Source organism: Dioscorea cayenensis, unplaced genomic scaffold, assembly GCF_009730915.1.
Source record: "Dioscorea cayenensis subsp. rotundata cultivar TDr96_F1 unplaced genomic scaffold, TDr96_F1_v2_PseudoChromosome.rev07_lg8_w22 25.fasta BLBR01001262.1, whole genome shotgun sequence".
Classification (NCBI taxonomy): domain Eukaryota; kingdom Viridiplantae; phylum Streptophyta; class Magnoliopsida; order Dioscoreales; family Dioscoreaceae; genus Dioscorea; species Dioscorea cayenensis.
The window spans coordinates 28,477-48,945 of record NW_024087653.1 but is presented as its reverse complement, the minus strand read 5'-3'; the positions used below and the strand labels follow the sequence as shown (position 1 = coordinate 48,945).

General features: G+C 34.6%; 3 protein-coding genes across 6 annotated transcripts; all 3 read left to right on the top strand.

Moving 5' to 3' along the window:
• Window positions 1–779: 779 nt before the first annotated feature.
• On the top strand, window positions 780–8,789 carry LOC120255999 (P-loop guanosine triphosphatase YjiA-like). Of its 2 annotated transcripts, XM_039263767.1 has the most exons (10): window positions 783–1,175; window positions 1,441–1,506; window positions 2,075–2,255; window positions 3,947–4,143; window positions 5,103–5,153; window positions 5,241–5,332; window positions 5,897–6,018; window positions 7,321–7,403; window positions 7,580–7,684; window positions 8,398–8,789. In XM_039263767.1, the coding sequence occupies exons 1-10, from the start codon at window positions 870–872 to the stop codon at window positions 8,533–8,535; spliced, it is 1,341 nt and encodes a 446-aa protein (XP_039119701.1). In that variant the 5' UTR covers window positions 783–869; the 3' UTR covers window positions 8,536–8,789. The 2 variants fall into 2 exon arrangements, with proteins under 2 accessions (XP_039119702.1, XP_039119701.1); XM_039263768.1 differs by lacking the exons at window positions 7,321–7,403; window positions 7,580–7,684; window positions 8,398–8,789 and adding an exon at window positions 6,267–7,294 and having other exon boundaries at window positions 780–1,175.
• Window positions 8,790–11,681: 2,892 nt separating this feature from the next.
• Window positions 11,682–16,309, top strand: LOC120256002 (prostatic spermine-binding protein-like). 2 transcript variants are annotated; one of them, XM_039263774.1, is made up of 4 exons: window positions 11,682–11,912; window positions 15,529–15,587; window positions 15,727–16,073; window positions 16,166–16,309. In XM_039263774.1, the coding sequence occupies exons 1-3, from the start codon at window positions 11,790–11,792 to the stop codon at window positions 16,058–16,060; spliced, it is 516 nt and encodes a 171-aa protein (XP_039119708.1). In that variant the 5' UTR covers window positions 11,682–11,789; the 3' UTR covers window positions 16,061–16,073; window positions 16,166–16,309. The 2 variants fall into 2 exon arrangements, with proteins under 2 accessions (XP_039119708.1, XP_039119707.1); XM_039263773.1 differs by having other exon boundaries at window positions 15,727–16,309.
• A 667-nt stretch (window positions 16,310–16,976) lies between these two features.
• LOC120255993 (ribosomal L1 domain-containing protein CG13096-like) lies at window positions 16,977–19,907 on the top strand. Of its 2 annotated transcripts, XM_039263761.1 has the most exons (4): window positions 16,977–17,190; window positions 17,961–17,984; window positions 19,137–19,195; window positions 19,285–19,907. In XM_039263761.1, the coding sequence occupies exons 1-4, from the start codon at window positions 17,071–17,073 to the stop codon at window positions 19,622–19,624; spliced, it is 543 nt and encodes a 180-aa protein (XP_039119695.1). In that variant the 5' UTR covers window positions 16,977–17,070; the 3' UTR covers window positions 19,625–19,907. The 2 variants fall into 2 exon arrangements, with proteins under 2 accessions (XP_039119695.1, XP_039119696.1); XM_039263762.1 differs by lacking the exon at window positions 17,961–17,984 and having other exon boundaries at window positions 16,982–17,190.
• Window positions 19,908–20,469: the final 562 nt, after the last annotated feature.

Sequence of the window (20,469 nt, the reverse complement as noted above, 5' to 3'; positions counted from 1 at the left end):
TCACAAAAAAATAGGGAAAAATCAGATTTTTTTTGAAAAATTCAGGAAAAAAAGAAAAAAATAAGAAAATTTCTGAAAATAAATAAATAAATAAGTCTACAAGTCTACAAATATTAATTTCATACATTTTATTTAAATAAACACAATTTTAAATTCCACGAGTAATAATTATATTAAATATAACAAGAATAGAAAACTACAAAAAATATTTCATGCAAAATATTTTAAATAAAAACAATCTTAAAAACTACAAATATTAATTTTGGAATTTTTTTTACTTCTAAATTAAAAAATATAAAATAAATAAAACTAAAACCCAATCCGTTGGGTGGCCTCAAATTTAAATTTTGAAATTTAGGAGCCCGGTTTCAAACCGGGTTTTAACCCAGCGAGTCAACCTACTGGGTCACGGGTTGGGAAATCTCAACTTGTAACTGACCCGTCTACAGGATGGGCAGGTTATAGGTCAATGAACCGACATGCGACATGCCAGTTTTAGGTTGGGCCGATTTTTCCGGACAGCCGTAGCCATCTCTAGTTTGTCATGCTTGATCTTTACAGACTACAGTATGTTTTGAGCTATTGTATTTCTTTGTATTATGTTTGCTCATAGTAAAATTTTCAATTTGGCTGCGCCAAAAAAAAGGTCCATTAAAATAATATTTATTGTTTACGAGGGTGGTTTAGTAAAAAGAACACAAACTCAATGATACTTTTGCGGAAAACACCCTCCACTAATTAAAACTGATTTAAAGCGAAACCCCAGCCCCTCAACGTCATTCCAGAACCCTCGCCAAGATTTTTCTTTGTTTTTCAGGATAAGGCCCTGTTGATCCTCTCTCTCTCTCTCTCTCTCTCTCAGAGTAGCCATGGCGGTGATGTCGACGGACCTGGCTACCACCTTCTTGGGCTTCGCCAAGCGCCATGTAGCCATTGCAACGGTCCGTCTTCGGCCAGCTTTGTTCGCCCGTACCCGCGCGCCTTCCCATAGAGCCCTTACTCGGGTTGCCGCTCCGTCAATCAGTGTCCGCATGCTGAAATCTAAGGCAGCAACTCGGCGGTTCACCGCGTCTGCGGCGTCGACGGCAGAGGAGAACTCAGATGTCATGACGAAGATCCCTCCGGATGATCGCATCCCGGCCACGATTATCACTGGGTTTCTTGGCTCTGGGAAGGTATAAAGAATTCCCCTTTGGTGTGCTTTTTCCTTTTATGTTTGGACCCTTTTTGTCCTTGGTTGGGAATTCTGTATTCTAGTAGATTAGAAGGAGTTTAGATTTTCATGACTCTATTGTTTAGTATTACAGGCATCCGTTTGGTTGATATCTTCCCCATTTTGCCTTTGTGTTAATTGTGTTGCATGGTGGTGGGATTTTGAATCCACAACCAGGTGATGAAGTTTGAACTGTGATAATATGGTTTAAATTGTTTTGACTGCAGACAACCTTGTTGAATCATATCTTGACGGCTGACCATGGAAAGCGCATAGCAGTTATTGAGAATGAGGTTGGTATAGTTGATTATTTTTCATTGTCTAGTTTTTGTTGCTCAATGAAGTGACTGCAATGCATTTCTTTGATCTTTGTCAAAATCTGTATGTATCGGACAGTATGGCCACTATATTTATATATGGTAAATTGTCCACCTCTGTAGTTTTTAATTGCATGTACAACCCTGTATATTTATAGCTTCCAGTGTGTATTAGCGTTGGGCTCAGAATATAATTCACCCTGATAATGTGCATCAAGTATGAAATCCCAAAATGAGCATTTGAGAAATGATTTTTATGTACGTAATTATTATTTAATCATGAGGTGTATGAAACTAGCCATATCCCATTTTTGTGATATTAATGAAGAGTTTATTTAGATTCGGAGATAAGTTGTGATGTTAAGATTTAGAAGTTTTTTTTTATCTAAGTTGATATAATATCACTCAATTGTTTGTTTTGCAATCCATGGTTTGGTTTATGGAGTTTATGTATATAACACTAGTATTCACAGGGGCGAATGCTCAACTATTTATTCTTTCTTCATTCAGTCTGATGCCGTTGTTACTTGTGTTCTATTCTCAGTATGGTGAGATCGACATTGATGGTTCATTAGTTGCTGCAAAAACTACTGGAGCTGAAGATATAATCATGCTTAACAATGGCTGTCTTTGTTGTACTGTAAGGGGTGATCTTGTTCGAATGATATCTGAATTGGTTGCAAAGAAGAAAGGAAAATTTGATCATATTGTTATTGAGACTACAGGTAAAAGGCTGTTTATTTGTATTCACATATTCCCAGTAGTGAGGGTATGTCAAATCTTTGATTATTTTTTATTCTTCTGAGACACTCAACTTGCTCTTTATATACCAACTCATGCTTCCTCATGTTGTCTAAAAATATGCTCAGTCAATACAAATTGCTCTGCTTAGATTTTAGTGTTCTTCATTCACTTTGAACATACTGTTTTGCACACAAAAAGTTTTGGCACTGAATTAAGTTTCACTTGAACTGATGTTTGATATTGTATTCACTCTCAAAAAAATTACTATCTCCTTCCAATAGGCATTTCCTCAATCGTAAAATCAGTGTGTATTGAATGCTCAGTTTTGAAATCCTTAATTTTGACATTGAATCACTTTGTTGTGGTTTATTTCAAAATTTGAGTTTTTTTAACAATACCTTCATGAGCTGTTGCTTGTTCCTGGATTTTCTATTTAACTTATATTTCCTGGGTGTTGTCATAAATCATTATTTGGATTTGGGTAAGTTTTGATTTTCCATCATATATGTGATAAAGTATATATTCAACTTTAGTTTTCGTCTTTGTGATGATTGGCTTTTTGTTGTGTTCGGGTAAGAATTATGCAAGATAAGTTTGAGGAAGAATGTGAAGATTAAAGAGGTGGATTAGTGTAAGGTTGGCCACATTCTCTCATCTTGTTTGGAATCTTTGGATCACTAGCTGATTTCATCAATAGATTTACTCGCTATTTTAGGATTAACTGACTTTATTCTTGCATAAATGGTTTTGGGGTAGAATTCATCATTGGGGTTAGAATAACCCTTTTTGTAGCTTTGATGGTTTGGTTAAGGTTAAGGGAGAGTTTGGTGAAGTGGATCTTTGTCTTTCACCTGGTATTTTATTGTCAATTGTTGGGGTACCGATTTTGTTGTGGTTAGAGATTTTGCGGGGTCATCGGATCAACCTAATCGGACTTGGGTGAATTATTGGATGACCAAATTGGACTCAGTTGGACCAACTTTGATCCTAACTGAACTGGAGTTAATCCATTTGGGCCCAAATCAAAATCAAGACAAAATTTTAGGTTAACACACAAATGATGTCTTTGAATTTTTCTAACATTTTATTGTTATCCGGCAGCATGCATTTCATAGGGGAAATGCCACTAAAAAGGGGAGTCGTTAAGGTTATTTATTGTTGATCTGTTTCACAATGGATCAAAACATTATGGCGAGTGTCTGCTCGTTGTACTGGTTTGTAGACTATGAACATAATCAATAGTTGGCCCCTATGAACCATAGGTTGGTGATATCTTAGTGTTATTGGCCATTAGATCACATTCTCATGATGTCCTGGAAGGCCTTAAGTTGACCAAGCTTAATGCATCATAATTTGTCAAGTTTTAATCACTTGATTGGAAACTGGCCCATCAAAGTTTACTTTAGCTCAAGCTAATACAGGTTTATGCTCTTAACTGCTACTTCAACTAACGTTGAATATGCGAGTATAGACGGATTTATTATGCTGACTTTGATTGGATGTTCTGAATTAGGCTGACTTTGTTTATGCTTAATTATCTCTTGTCAAAGTTATGTAAGCAAGTTGTTTAGGCTAGAAGCCTTCACATGCTGCCTTCAATTTTGTTGAATTTTCAGCAGGGTGCATAGTATCTGATTTTCCTTCATCTGAGATTTTTATTGTTCATTTTCAGGATTGGCCAATCCAGCACCTATTATACAAACATTCTATGCGGAGGATAATATTTTCAATGATGTTAAGTTGGATGGTGTTGTCACTTTGGTTGATGCAAAGCATGCAGATCGTCATTTGGATGAGGTTAAGCCCAAAGGCGTGGTTAATGAGGCCGTTGAACAGATAGCTTATGCGGATAGGATTATAGTAAACAAGGTAAAGTTTATTTTTACGTATTATTCCAAGAGGTTTTAATTACTTTCCTTACATCAGGAAAACTTTGTGGAAATTGACATTGCGTGGTCAAGCCATGATTATTGCCTGTTGTATGCATGCTTATTCTAAAATATTTTCCGTCAAATTTTCTTCATTTTAATGATATGAATCTGATCCCTCATATGAGATATGAAAAGGTTTATGGGAGGTGGAATGGTTATTTTGCTTGGTTTCTTTCTTTGTTCTTGGATAGAAATATTGTTTTCAGCTAGATGCTCTTATACAATGAGAAATAATTGTATGCATCTGTTGGGTGTTTTATATTTTGTCAGTATTATCTTCTTGATACATTGTACTGGACTTTATTGGGCATGAAATATTTTTGTCATTTATGACTTTGACAAGGTCAAATGAAATTGGGAAGTTACACACATGCACAATAGTAAATTGAAAAACATGAAATAATCCAGTGTTGCAAAATAAGACACACATGAACAATAAGAGGGATTGCACACATTTACACTCTAAAAACGTTGATGGGTTTGCTTGCCACCTCTATATTTAGTGATATAGTAATATGAATGAGATCGATTGTCTTAGCTGGAAAAATAAATTCCTTAGCTATAATGGAGAGAGCTTGGTATGCATTCCACACTAAAAAATTATAGGCTTCTATCTCAAGCTTCAAGTCTTCTTTTTTTCCTTGTTTCCTAGGCTTTCATTGCTGCAGCCTTTTCCTTTTGGCTGAAGAGGTTTTAAATACATGACCAAATATTCTGTCAGCTTTACTTTAGTTACCTTCTCTGCAATTGTGTATAAATCCTCATCCTGACATGAGCCACATTTTCCAATACTTGATTCCTGCCTTCTTTTGCTTATTTGGTTTCAACATAGTTACAAGCATATTTTCTTTATTTAAGATGTAAAAGCTGACTTAAGCTACTTTTTATTGATTGTAGACTGATCTTGTTGGTGAGTCAGAAATCTCATCATTGGCCCAAAGGATAAAGGTTAGGATCAAAATCTGCATAGCATTCTTTTTTCTTTCGTCTCTACAGTTTTATTTTGGAGTTACCATCCTTTGTCTGTCAATGCAGACCATCAATAGTATGGCTAATTTAAAAAGAACTGAGTATGGAAGAGTTGAACTGGATTATGTCCTTGGGATCGGTGGCTTTGATCTAGAGAGGTATTTTTCCTCTATCTTTCATTTTTACAGGTTGATGTTTCCTTATCTGTTCATCTTTTAACAATGTTGAACTCAGGATTACATCAATTATGAAATTGTGAGTTTCATGCTTGGTTCTTAATTTATTTGGCCATCTATGCTTATTTACTGGAAAAGTCTACTTGTTTCAAATTTTGCTACTCTATATCTGTATATTTGTTCATCTTTGACAATGAATATCGTAGGTAATGTGCCTTAACCGTGAACAGTAGCTTTATCAAGTAATGTGAAAGCTGTAAGCTTGAGTAGTTTGCAGGGCCAGCAAAATTTGATCTTCCCAGAACCTTTAAACTAATCTGGCATTGGTCCTCATATTATAATCCCCTTTTTTCATTTCTATTAGTGTCGGAAGACATGGCTAAAATTTTAAAATTTTAAGCATGAATCACTATCTTGGAGCATATTTAATCAGAACCAGATCATGTGGACAGGGCATACTGATGATTGGCTTTAGCTTGAATTCTTTTTTTGTATATATAATCTTATCAGTTGTTGTATATGAAGCTATATTCTTTACTGTTTCAGGATTGAGACTGTTGTTAATGAAGAAGGTTCAAAGGAGGAGCACCATGATCATGGACACAGTCATCATGATGGTCACCATCACGACGACCATCATCATCATCATGAGCATGACCACAAACATGGTTAGCTTTACATTTTTTACGTATGTACAATAAAACTTTCAATTGTTTCCCACTTCTATGTCAATATTTCGATCATTCTTTCATCTTAGATTCTATTTCTGCCTGCCATGTCTGATGAATAGCATACATGTCATCATCTTGATCGATTTGAGTGTTTTCCTGGTATATATATTCCATTTTATGTTTACTTGTGTGAAATTTTGATCTTTTTTTTCACCATGTTGATGAAAATTGTGATGTATTTTCAGCTGCAGAAAGATTCATAAACCTTGCCTTTTAAATTTATTTTTGGCTGACACCCTACACTGTCAGCTGATCAAGGTGTAAACAAGCTGAGATTGAGTGAGGCAATTCTAGCTCAAATTCCTGTACCTAACTTGAGCTCAAGCCCATCTTTTTCAGTCTTGTGCCAAGCTCGAGATGTTCAAGTTCAGCTCAAGGCAAGCAAATTAGGATAATTCAGAAAAGAAAAACTTGTTCACCCCATAACCAAACCCACTGACCTTATTTGTGTGTAAGCTGGTTTGCTCATTTGCCAGCTATATGCATGTGCAAATAATTATACGATAGATTCATAATAAAGTGCTGTTAACCATGTGTATGGGCAATACTAAAATGGAAAAAGCATAATTGTTTGAACATCTACATATTTGTGTGTGTGTGTGTGTGTGTGTGTGTGTGTTTGCCTGAACTTTTTTGCCAAAGGAACTGAAAGGCATGGCTTCTGGGAAAGATACTTGTGTAAAAGCTTCAAATTAGGATTTAAGTAAGATGTAATTTTTGGCTTTTGTAGGGGTTTTGTGATTGAGATGACAAATATTAGTTTTTTTTTTGCTGGAAGCTAATGAGCTTTGTGCTGCAACCAGGGGGCCATACATTATTTCATTCTTGGCTGTTTTGAAAGTGAAAGTAGAATTGTATAAGCGAACCACAACTTAGAACTCTCAGGAAAGTTCTTCATACCATACTGTAAAAAATAAATTATAGAGTAATAGAATGAAAATTTTGTTTTGTCTTTTGTTCTTCTTTTAATAACTGCTTTTAAGTAGATTGCCATTTCAAGATGGGTAAGACATAAGAAGGCTTGATTTTATTCTGAAGAGAGTTCCGAAAATGGTTGTGGCTAGAGAGTCTTGTATTTGATTAGAAGGAATTTGTTTATTTGTTTCATTTGCACCTTTCAACAGCAAGTCTCTCACACCTCACAATATTTTATTTATGAGATTGCACTTCATGCTTTTAGCATTTTGTAATTATCGGTGTTTTATCCCTAATAGGCATCTTCCATCTTTTCTGTTACAGATGACCACACACATGATCATGTGCATGATCCTGGAGTTTCTTCTGTAAGCATAGTTTGTGAAGGGAACTTAGATCTCGAAAAGGTCTGCTTTTCTTGTTCCTTCAATTTTTTGATTTGCCAACTTCTTAATTATGCATGTGCAGTTTTGGTGGAGAATTTGTTCGACATAGTCTTTGCCCTTGTTAACTTTATTACTCTGAGATCCTTATAGAAGTTAATTTAGGACTTTGCTGGTGACCTTGTAATTTTCTATCACAGGCTAATATGTGGTTGGGCACATTGTTGATGGAACGTAGTGATGATATTTATCGAATGAAAGGTCTCCTATCTGTTGATGGCATGCCCGAGAGATTTGTTTTTCAGGTTTGTGTTGTATTGCTTACTTTATTGCTGAGATTAATTGTATGCGTGTGTCCTGCTTTTATTGTGCAAATGCAGTTTATTATGAAAGTGTGGCTTTTTTCAGTTTGTTGGTAACCATATTTAGGTTTATATATGTCGCATAGTCTTCATCCTTTTCTGGTGGAGAGGCAGCTAAGTGCGACTTTTATCACTTTCTTCTATGCCACTTTAATATGACCTGAGGTTGATAGGAGAGGATGTCAGTTTGACTTTCAAGTGCTTACAATTATTAAGGTCCTGTGAAATTCTTTTTGTGCCGAAGGCAATTTTTCCTGTTCAGATTTTTGGACTTGCAAAATCTTTTTCATGATGAATCCAGATATTATTTTTTCATTGTGAAATTTTATGCTTTATCTCAGTGAAGCGCTTGAACATTGCCTGCTCTTTTATTGAAAACCAGTAATGTTAAGTTTCAGTGTTGTGTTTGTAAGAGTACTGAATCTTTTTAGCTTGATGTTTGCTTTAACTTTCAACTGTTTTTTAATTTGCTTTTCACTACCATCTCAATGCTTTCATTAATTTCCAATATCACATCGTCTTCTAGAGTATTATATTATGTGATGATACAAGCAATATGTAAATTATGTGATATTATTGTTGCATTCTTCTTTTAGCGTAAATTGTTTTGTTTCATTTGCTTACATATTGCTTTTCCTTTTCAAACCTCGCTGCAGGGAGTTCATGACATCTTTCAGGGATCACCAGATAGATTGTGGGGCTCAAATGAACCAAGAATCAATAAAATCGTATTTATCGGAAAAAACCTAGATGCTCAAGAACTGGAAAAGGGTTTCAAAGCCTGTCTATTGTAATCACTCAGGTTGACTACCATTTTGCAACAGGAAAATAGATTTTGAGAGCTTGTACCAAGGCATTGTTCTTCACTGAATGTTTTCAACATATTTTTAAATCTTATGACACAAAATTATTGGCTATGTGAAGATCAGACATGTCAAGATCATACTGGTCTAACACAATTTGTTAATTAAGTGTTAATAGCCAAATGTCTGTAATTTATTTGAGCGATGCTATTTATGTATTAGATTTATTTAATATATTTACGTCATGTTAACTTGCCATCTAAAATCTCTAAACTTCAAATTCAAATCTTAAATTTATAAAATTATAAAAAATGATAAAATTATATTTAAAATTTTTAAATCTTAAACTTAAATGTTTTAAAATCTTGTATCCAAAATTTTAAAAATTAAAACTCTAAGTTCTAAACCCTAAAACTTAAAATTTAAGCTTAAATTTTAAACAGTAAATCACAAAGTTTTGTGCTTTATTTCAAAGAGAGTTTTCAATTGACTATTCAGGAATAAAGGTTTAAAGTTAAGATTTAGATGATAAAAAAATTAATTATTTTTTAAAAAAACAAAGGAGAGAATGATGTGGATGCGGATGCCAACTTAATATCAACTTTATTCAGAAATATCAATGCGATATTTTTATTTTATAAAAATATCATTACTTGATATATTTAATGGATACACTGTTACTTATATTTAACGGATGCACTGTTTCATGTTCAGCCCTGGATCTCATAATTGGTGTTGGGTTGACATTTATTTTGAGTTCGGCACAGTTGTCCGAGTTTTTGCTCATTAACCAACTGGGGATCATTTTTATTTATTTATTTTTCCATAATTTTATTGATATTAATAAATCAGGTGTTAAATCATAACAAATTTAAATTTAGTTTATATCTGTGAATGGTTTATTTTAAATAAAAAATATTTTTATTTACGTCTTTCGCGGAAATTGGATTCACCTTGATTTATCGTCTCCTTGATTTTATCTTTGATTGAATAATTTTATTTATTATAAAAAGAAAAAAACCAAAGTTTCCTCATAACTTAAATTACTGAAGTTTGTTTATACAAGTCTTTTGCTAGAAATCATGTATAATAAAACCAGTAATCACATGATATCAATTTTACATCATTTTAGAAAAAAAAAATTTAAGAAGATTAACCAAAAAAAACCTTTACGACCACGCTAGAGTCAATGAAACTATCCATTTTTAATCTCCAATGCTCCTGGTTTAAAAAACAACATTTTGGACTGTAAGGGACGTTCATTTCAGGGAAAATGGGGGAAGTAAAGGAAGTGGTATGAATTCCTCCATTTCTGGTGTTCATTTGTGCTGAAGTAGGGGAAGTGACACTTCCCCCACTTCCGACTGAAGTGAATTTTGAACTAAGCCCACTTCAGTATTTATTTTACTGAAGTGGGGAGAAGTGAGTCAATCTATAAAAACTAATTTCTTTTCACTTCTAATTTTTTTTTTAAACTCATAAAACTTCATCCAACACCTAAATTCTTCGTTCTATTCAGAGAAATGACACTTCCCTCATTTTCTGACTTCCCCTCACTTACAGTGAAATGAACGCCCCCTAAGCTAAAGCTACCGAATGTTAAAATGCATCATATGGGAGTGTTCCATCATAGAAGGAGCCACACACTATAATCGGTGCAGATGAAATAGAAATTAAATTATTGGTTTAAGTAACACTAATTTTGGATGAACTCATTGGATGCATATAAAAGCCAAAAGTACCGAATGTCAAGACTCAGGATGCATCTATGGGGAGTGTTTTGTCTCACAGAAGTCAAGTCAGTGTGGATGAAGCATAAATGAAATTGTTGGTTTAAGTAACATCATTTACGCCAATATTGAATGAACTCATCGGATGCACATAAAAACCAAAGCTACAGAATGTCAAGATGCATCGATGGGGAGTATTCTGTCTCACATAAGTCGGTGTGGATGAAGCAAAAATGAAATTGTCGTTTAAGTAACGCCGATGCACGTAAAAGCCAAAGCTACAGAATTGTCAAGATGCATCGATGGGGAGTATTCCGTCTCACAAAAGTCGGTGTGGATAAAGCAGAAATAAAATTGTCAGCCATTTACGCAACATTGGATGAACTCATTAGATGTACATAAAAGCCAAGGCTACAAAATGTCAAGACGCATCTATGGGGAGTATTCCATCTCACATAAGTCGGTGTGGATAAAGCAGAAATAAAATTGTCAGTTTAAATAATAGCAACATTGGATGAACTCAGCGAATGCACATAAAAGCCAAAGTTGCTGGATGTCAAGACGCATCTATGGGGAGTATTCCATCTCACATAAGTCGGTGTGGATAAAACAGAAATAAAATTGTCAGTTTAAATAATAGCAACATTGGATGAACTCAGCGAATGCACATAAAAGCCAAAGTTGCTGGATGTCATGATGCATTGGTTGGGAGTATTCCATCTCACATAAGTCATGTGGATAAAACAGAAATAAAATTGTCAGTTACAAAGATAAAATCGTCAGTTTAAGTAACGCCAACATTGGATGAACTCATCCAATGAACATAAAAGTTAAAGTTGCTGAATGTCAGGATTCATCAGTAGGAGTGTTCTGTCTCACATAAGTCGGTGTGAATTTGGATGAACTCATCAGATGCACATAAAAGCCAAAGCTACCGAATGTCACACATCCGTGAAGAGTGTTCCGTCTTAGAAAAAACCACTCACATAACTTGTATGGATGAAGCAGAAATAAAGTTATCTATTTGAGTAACAACAATATGGGATGAACTCATCAGATCCATATCAAATCCAAATCTTCAGAAAAATATAAAATACTATTTTTAAAAAAAAAAAAAACATATATACACACATATTAATACGAAATAATGCCTGTTACTGTTATATTTTTATTTTCATTTTATTAATATTAGAAAAGAAAGATCTCAAAACTTCACATTAATATTTGATTGGAAAAGATTAAAAAAATCATTAAATTATTGATTAACGACCTCGTGAGTCGTGAGGAACGAAAAGTTTTAATTATATAATTTCAAGATTTTGCAGGGTATTTATGTAAAAAAAATGTATCGGATCTAGAAGATACGAATCCGACCCGGGCCACCGCTAAATACCCTAAAAAACAAAACCCTAGCCCCAAAACCCTTGCCTACCCATTCGTCAAACAGAACCCTAAAAAGCTCTGCTTTGGGGCCCTTGCAGGATATACATTGCTGGTGCTCTTGCTGGAGTGGAGATGGCGACCCTAATGAGGAAACGGAATGGTGGAGCTGAGAGGGTTCTTCTTTCCATGTTGGAGCTCTCACTGGTTGATGCTGTTCTGGCTGCTGGGAAGTCTCTCCTCTGGATTCTCTCTGTGGTATTGGTTTTCTTTCCTTCATTCCTTCCTATTTTTTCTTTTCTTTTCTTTTTGCCTTAAATTTGCAGTATCGAGAGTCATCAGCAAAATGGCTTAAAGTTTGAATTTTTGTGACCCGGAGGGGCTTTTCGTGGTGATTAAGTGTTTTTCCTTTTTGGATTTTAGGCGTTTGGGTTCATGTGGATGGTGTGGAATATCATTTTTCTTCTGTGTGATCTGAGAAAGATGTTATTGTGGTTTATTTGGTTGCTTTACTGATTTCAATTGAGTTGCTTTCTTCTTCTGTTTGTGTGGTTTTGAAGGTACTCTTCTGGGTAATGCTGGAAATGGTTGCTTGATTATCTAAATTTTTTGGCGTTTGGGATAAAAGAAACATTTTTATTGTTTATTTTTTGTTAAAAAGAAAGTTGTTTTTCGATCTGCTCTTAGTCATAGGATCTTCTTTATCTTATCTTTTTCCTATGATCTTGTTCTCTTATTTCTTTTTATTAGTAAAAAATGTAATTTGGGGTAAGTAGTGTTTTAATGTGAGATATTTTTCTAGTTCACGCTTTCAGTGCCTTGGATTTGTTTCATGGTTGTTTAGTTGAAAGTCAAATTAGATGTTAGCCTTAGTTCTATTTCAGTCCCTTTCTATCTTATTCGGCAATTTACTGTTTTATCTGCCTTTATGATGTGGGAGTTCTTGCCTCTATCTTGCATATTTGTCTTTAAGTCTCAACATTTGGGATGACTCCATCTATAAAAATTGAAGAAGTATTTGTATGGTGCTTGTCTCTTGAGTCTGCCTATATCCAATGTACTCGGGAGGCTGATTTCATCACATAGATTAAAGGATTTAAATACTGTGAAGTATTGAATGGCCTAGTGTACCAATTCTAACCTTCTTATCTTTTGTGTTCTTTGATGTTTTGGCTGTTTCGGTAGTAGATTGTGGTTGGTGATGCTGAATGGTGAAAGGCAACACCTAAATAAGACATGAATGTGATTGATAATAGATTTATGAGTGTAGAAAATCTAAAAAAATCCGAGCTGCTGTTGGATATTTTGATCCAGGAATAGTACTTTTGGTTTACTAAACATATTGTTTTTCTCAAAGGTTTCACCTATTTGATCATATATTTGTTTAGTTTAAGTTATTTTTTGCTGTTATTAGTGTAAGGTTCCGGTGTTGGAATATATTGTGGAACATGGATATGATTCATGAACATCACTTTATTTTGGGAGCAATATCGGTGTTATTAGGAGAAATAATCTCTTGAAACATCAATTTATTATGTTACAGTGACTTATAAGCAAGGCTCACCCTTAATTAATGGTTGTAGTGATTGACTCAGGTCTTAGATAAGCGATTAAAGGCAAGACTGTTTTGGTGTTAGTATGTATCAATGTATGAAACTTTAAAAAGCTAATTCAATAGATATCTTTGGTCAGTGTTGTATGTTTGTTTTATGTGTTTGTGTTGTCTCCATGTTGTTAGAATTCTTTATTAGTGGGTTAGTTTTGATGCTTCATAAGAGAAAGTGACTTAAGTGGCTGTCCTTGATTCATGTTGTATGAGCCCAATATATTTATTTATTTATTTATTTGTGTTCACATTGTAAGAATTCTTTGTTAGTGTTAGCCTTGATGCTTAATAAGATTCTGCAGTTATTTGGTTTACCTTCTAATTTGAAGAGTTGTGCACTGGTTAATATTCTTGCGTGGCTGATAGTGGTGCACTATTTTTCACCATGGTACACATTTTAGAATCTATATTTACAGCAACAGTCTACCATAGTGGAGGTTTGACTTTGGCCATGCTGAAACTAAGTTGCCTGATGACCTATGTGAGGGAGCTCGGGAAAGTTCAGAAGATGTAAAAGTATCTTTCAAGAATGATGTAGTTACACAAGTACTCATCTTCCAAATCCAAATCCTAGAGGACAGGCCCACCTCAATTTACTTCACAGTTCATATTTTAGAATCAATACGGGAAAATCTTCAGTCTTTGAATATAAAATTCCTTTCCAGCTTACTATGATAAAATAATTCATTGATTTTTCTTGGAATAATGGAGGCAAATGTAATTAAATAAAAAATGAAATCTATCTGGTTGATTTTGGTGATAATTGAATCCAAAGGACTTCTCTGTCCGATGAACTTCCACCTACAGGCTAAAATTGTGTTAGTAATGGCTTGATTGGGCAAAATCTGCAGTTAGGTGCATCCATGCTTATCTATTATAGTTGATGGATTTGGTAGAATGAATAGTCAAGCAGAGCAAGGTTGATATTAAGAATCTGAGTTAACATATTTCTTTTTGATTTGTTTGTTTTGTTAGTTTCGTTTGTTTAAATATTGGCTGACATAAAGACAGAAAAAAGTGGTCTGGATCCATACGGTACCTGGAAATCTTGGTTTTGCATAGGAGCAGACCTATGTTTAAGTTGCGATTTACTTCCATTATACAATTTTTTTGGCATCTCCTTATGGTTTTGGAATAGGATTTGGATTGATTAAAAGAGTTTGCTAGAGATGCATTTTGTTGAACATTTGTAACCTCAAAACACTCAAATTTAGGTGTGTTATCCTATTTTTGAACATAGCAGCCATATAATTATTTAATTGATTTACCCTATATCACTTAATGCTGCTCTAATCAGAATTTTTTTTTTCTTTGAAATTAGCACTGGTCAATTATGAAATTATTGGTAATTTTTCTTTTTTTTTTAATTGCTAAGTTTGCTTCCCTTGCTCAAGAAAACATTTGCCATATGTTGGTGCTGTTCCAAGACTACATATATGAGTTTGGGTGACAAGTACTTATCCTTATTGTCTCATATGAGCAGAGGTTTGCTCCAATCATGTGAAGAGAATTCCTATAACAAAGCCTTTCATCTTCACAAACATTAGTATTATGCGGATGATGCTGTCTGAAGGCTTTAAGGACAGCTCTTTGGTTGCAAATTCTTATACTCATTGTTCCATACAAACATAGAGCTTTTTATGATATGCTGGAGGAGGATCTTATGACCAACTTTCCCATGGTCTAAAAACTAATAATAACTAGTTATGAAATTCGTAAGTTTATTTAACTTGAGAAGGCTTCCCAAAGTTTAGATGAAGTTGATATCAGAACCTTGATTTTCTGGGTGTTTCAATTCTCAAAACATATGATGTCTTGTCACTTCCCTCTGGCTTAGCATAATAGATAGACGTGGACTGTAACCACTTTTGGAGTGTTGAGTTTATTCTCTACTTTTCTGTCTTTAGTTCATTTAGTTGTAACTCTTATCAATCTAATGTTCTACCCAGTGCTTCTGCTTAACTAACCAACTTGAATTATATATAATTGTTGATGATTCTGTGGATATGGTGTCCCTCACTCACTATTTTTTTATTCCTCAGACTGTCTATTATAGCTCAAGCTTCATGTGTGAGGGTATTTAAAATGATATGCTTTGGCTATTTCGATAATTTTAGTCATGTATTTTCATGTGCTCTAAGTTTTGTCATATATCATGAATGTAAGGGTACCATTTGCTCCTTCAAATATCACATGTTACTTCAATGCATTCTCTTAACCATCCTTAGTATCCATTCATTTATATGCTAAAACTTGATCTTGTCTCAGGTTCATGCTCTATCACATGAAGCAGATGGTTCACTTATAGTTGGTGAAATAAGTAAAGGGTGGAATTCCTTTCCTTCAATGTCCTTTTGGTTTTTTTTTTTTTTTGACAAAGAATGTCCTTTTGGTTTTGGTTGCCATTGTTGATAAGTAGTCTCCATCTCTGAAAAAATCTTAATTGCATGTGATTTCAATTTTAAGGAAGCCTGTAGCTCCGCGCGGAGATGCCAAGGCCGAACATGTCCCTGAGGACAAGGATAGTGACTCTGATGATGATGGTGAGGAGGATGATGATGATGAGCCAGAGGATCATGATGATGAAGGTGGAGATGTCTCAGACGATGAAGGACCTGACAGTGAGGGAGGTGAGGATGAGGATCCAGAAGTTAATGGTGAAGGCGGGAGTGATGATGATGACGATGATGATGATGACGACGATGATGAAGACGATGAGGATGATGATGAAGATGAGGATGATGATGATGACGATGATGAGGAAGATACCCCGCAGCCACCAGCCAAGAAGAGGAAATGAGGCAAAATAAAAGGTTCATGGCAGTAGATTTGCATTTATTTGTAGTTCAATCTCATTTGTGTTTTTAGAAGAGTTGATAGCAAATGTGGGTGTGTTTTAATGTAGGATGTTCTGAGCATGGGAAGAGGAAAGCCCAGCATTTGTACTATTGACCTTTAACCATCTTTTCTTTTTTCTTTTTAATTGTTGTGAATCATATTACACTGTTTTTTTCCATTTGATTCTATTAAGCAGTTTCTCATTTGCCTCTGTGTGTGTGTGCGTGTGTGTGTGTGTGTGTGTGTATGTGGAGGTTGTATTTTCTATGTATTGTGTGATATTTGTTTTTAAAAGATATATTTTTGTTTTTAATTTCAATTGAATGTGGAGCTGTGTGTGTGTGTGTGTGACTAATATGATTTTTAGTGGTTTATATATATATATATATATATCAATAATTTATCCACATTCAATTTAATCAGGAAGGCATCTCAGCTTGGCTGTTGGCAAAATTAGACTATGAAAATGTAGTAATTTTTTTTTTTATTTGACAAAAGACATCGACCATTTTATCAATATTTTAAAGATTTATTTTTTAAAAACTTAAGTAATGAAAGTAGATAGGTGATTGGTTTTTTGTATTTTTATTTTTCTCATTTTTCTCAAAATTTTGTCTCAGACTCAAACTATAGAATTTTTCCTTTTTTTTATTAACCTTTCCTTAAATACAACTTAAAAAAGGTTATAAAAAAATCAGGAATTCTCGCTTTTTTTAAATCCTTTCCTCAAATACAAATTTTTTTAAAAAAAGGTTAATAAAACGGCATGATTTTTCATGGAAGATATTTATTGCTTCCCAACAAATAAAAAAATAAAAAAATAAAAAAAATGCTTTCCTAACGGATGAACGAACAAGATCCAATAGAGACCGACCCGTTAACACCAACAATTCAGGACAAGCAAAACCCTAACACTAAGCCCTAGCGCCCACAAGCTTCTTCAAACACAGAGCCCTGGCACTCTGGAGCGAGATGGAGGCTCAACTGAGAAGCAGCGCTGGAGTTGAGAGGGCTCTTCTTTCTATATTGGAGCTCTCAATGGTGGAGGTTGTTCTGGCTGCTGGGAACTCTCTCCTTTGGATTCTCTCGGCGGTATGTTTTATCTTTCCCTTCTGTGAGTTTTTCTCTTTGAATTTTTTTCTTCTTGGCTGTTGTCAGTACACTGGCTTAAAAGTTGCGATTTTGTGGCAATGAAGCATCTTCTTCATAGAAATGATAGGTTTTTTTTAAAGAGCATAAATTTTGAGTTTGATGTTGATAGTATGTAGTTTTCATTCTTTTTCGTGGCCTAGAAAAGGAATTTTAGGGTTTTATTCCGGTGCACTATTGATCTGAACCATTTGGTTTTCCTCTTGTTGTCTTGTATGTTTGCTTAATTTTAAATTTCTCTTCTTGCTGCTGACGGTAGTAGTAGCTCAAACTTCCAAATGTTGGTGCTTGTGTGTGGAATTTAAGTTTTTCTTATTCCCAGATTGATCTTCGTAATAAGATCCATCTTACTATTTTTCCTTTGCCTTTTTGCCCCTGTATTCACTTTTGGTTTGTTTCGGGGTAATTTACCTTTTCCTTTCGGCAAGCAGAGGATCACCAGAGGTTTGTAATGGGTAGGATGGTCGTTGCATTGTTTCATTGGTTTCAAATTGTAACTATATAACTGCGATAAAAGAATTTGTTTAAATTTGTTTGCTATGATTGTTTAGGATACTGCTTTGTGCTGGTGATTTGATGTGGGAGTTTTTGCTATGGAAGTTTTTCTAAGTTATTACGGTTTCAGTAACCTTGTATGGTTTCTGGTCTGATTTATGGGAGTTCGAATTAAAAGTCAGTCTTAATCTCATGTTCATTGATCTAATATATTGCAGGTTATTCGGTTGATGTCTACCTTGGTATGTTATTCGTCAGTTTGGTGATTTAGTTTGTTTTTCTTATGGTCTCATCTCTGCCTAGGTCAGGTTTTATCTTCTTTGTTGTATGTCACTTAAGCATACATACATGTACAGTGACAAACACAGTTTGTAAACTTCATAGGCTGTTTCCATTAGTCAAACAAATAAGAGGAGCTAATTTTGCTTGAACTATTTAATTCCACAGTGCACCACTCTTATCTTATGTTTACTTAATTTATTGGGTGTTTTGGGTGGTGGTTCAAGGTTAGTGTTCAAAAGAGAAAAAAGATAGATATCGTGCATCACTTTATAGCATTTTAGTAGAAATTGTCTGCATCGTTGAGATAATGGCCTCTTGGATAATTAATTTCCATCAGCATGCGTTCTAGTGGCTGTTAGAATTAAAGCTCCATCCTCAAGAAATAGTCCGGTGGTCATCTCAATCTTTATGTTAGTGATTAGTGAGCCTTGCCACGGTTCACTGTTTCAAGAGGTTGCTGCATGAACCATGTATTTGGAGTTGATAAGACTACCATATTGCATATCCAGTATCTGGTTCATATTTATGTGGTTGGATTGAATATAGGAATATTTGGTTTTGTACATATTCCCATACTCATAGGCATTCCAATGTATGTTGAAGGGGTTGTGAATATAATTTAATTCACTCACATTAATGCTTAGCTATCAAATTGGTATTGTTTGTTTGTTATTCTATATTTTTATTTAATGCACGGTATTGATTCTTGTTAATTGATCACTGTGTCATTAAGATTTCAATATCTTGTAACTAAATTATCTTTCAGCAAAACATCACAAGGCCAACAATATTGTATTACTTATTCGAACAATTTCCACTTGCATTTCCATATTTTGAATCTGCATTCTATTCTTCTTTGTTCAGTTTATTTCATTGGAATACTTATCCTTGTTGAATTCACTGTTTTATGCCTGATGTGTATATGAGGTCCCTTGATAATTTAATGTCCGTAGTTCCATATACTTCTTTTAGTTTTGTGATGGATTGTTTTTGAGTATATCATGAGCAGAGATAAAATAGAATTTCCTACTTAATACACATTCTTTTTCAATTTGTACTCTTTAAATTTTTCATACCCGGTCTTTCTTAACTAAAGAATGAAATTATTTCAGGTTCACTCTCTGTCATTTGATGCAGATGATTTGTTTATAGTGGGTGAGATGATCAAAGGGTAGGATTACTTTTCTCTAATTATTGTCATTGAAAGCAAGTTGCCTGCATCTTTGTAATAATGTTATGGTATATGATATTAATTTTAAGGAAACATGTGGTGCCTCGTGGAGATTCAAAGGCCGAATATGTCCCTGAAGACAAGGATAGTGATTCTGAAAATGATGATGATGAGGATGGTGAAGATCAAGAGGCTCAAGACGAGGACGGTGAAAATGTGTCTGGTGAGGAAGGGCAAGGGAGTGAGGGGGCCGAAAATGAGGATCCAGAAGCAAATGGTGAGGGTGGAAGTGATGATGATGATGATGACGAGGAGGATGATGATGACGAGGATGAGGATGACGATGATGACGATGACGATGATGATGAGGATGATGAAGAGGAGGATGATGAAGATGTCCCTCAGCCACCTACCAAGAAGAGGAAATGACGCGAAGTGTTTTGCAGTAGATTCGTATTTACTTGTATTTGCTCTGATTTGTGCTTAAGTTGATTTGGCGATAGAAAATGAGGGATTTCTTTCATGTTGAAGTTTCGTCGGATGGCAAGAGGAAAGCCTTGTCATGTACCAGTGACCCGTAACCATCGTTATTGTTATTTTACTGTGAATTATTAGTCATTTGGTTGCTGTCATTTGATTGAACGTGGAAGTCTGTATTGTTCTGCAATGAAAATTCGGGCTTTTTAGGAAATGGATGATTAAGCTTCAGCTCCGGTGAGGTTTTGGTTTTCTTTCACAAGAATCTTGCTGTGGTTTTTAATGGGGGTAAATATTGCTATCTTTTTTTCAGGTGTCTGGGAGTGTTCTTTGACTTCTTTCTATTTTTTCTTATAGCTTCCAGCTCTCTTTTGCAGATTAAAAAAAAAAAGCTCTCTTTTACCTAAAAAAAAAGTGCTTGGGACGCTTTGGTTACACAAGTGTCTGTTTTGCAAAGAAAAATGTTCTGTTTTCAGTCTTTGTTTTCTAGAAATAATATTACTGGTGAAAGTAGGAGTTAAAGTTTGAATAAAGAAAATAAGGTAAAAGAGTAATCAATTAAATACTGGTAATGGTGAGAAGAAAACAGCAAAGGATAGATAGTCCAATGCATTAGCCCGGCAGTATTGGTTATACTGTGAAATATGTTAGTATGGAATATGGTGCAGGATATTCAAAAGTTCGAGTTCCGCAGGACACATTGGTATAATAGGTCTTTGATTATGGGTGTGGTCTTCCAACCGGCACCTAACAAAATAATAATAATAATAAAAGACATAAAAAGAGTATATTTCAGC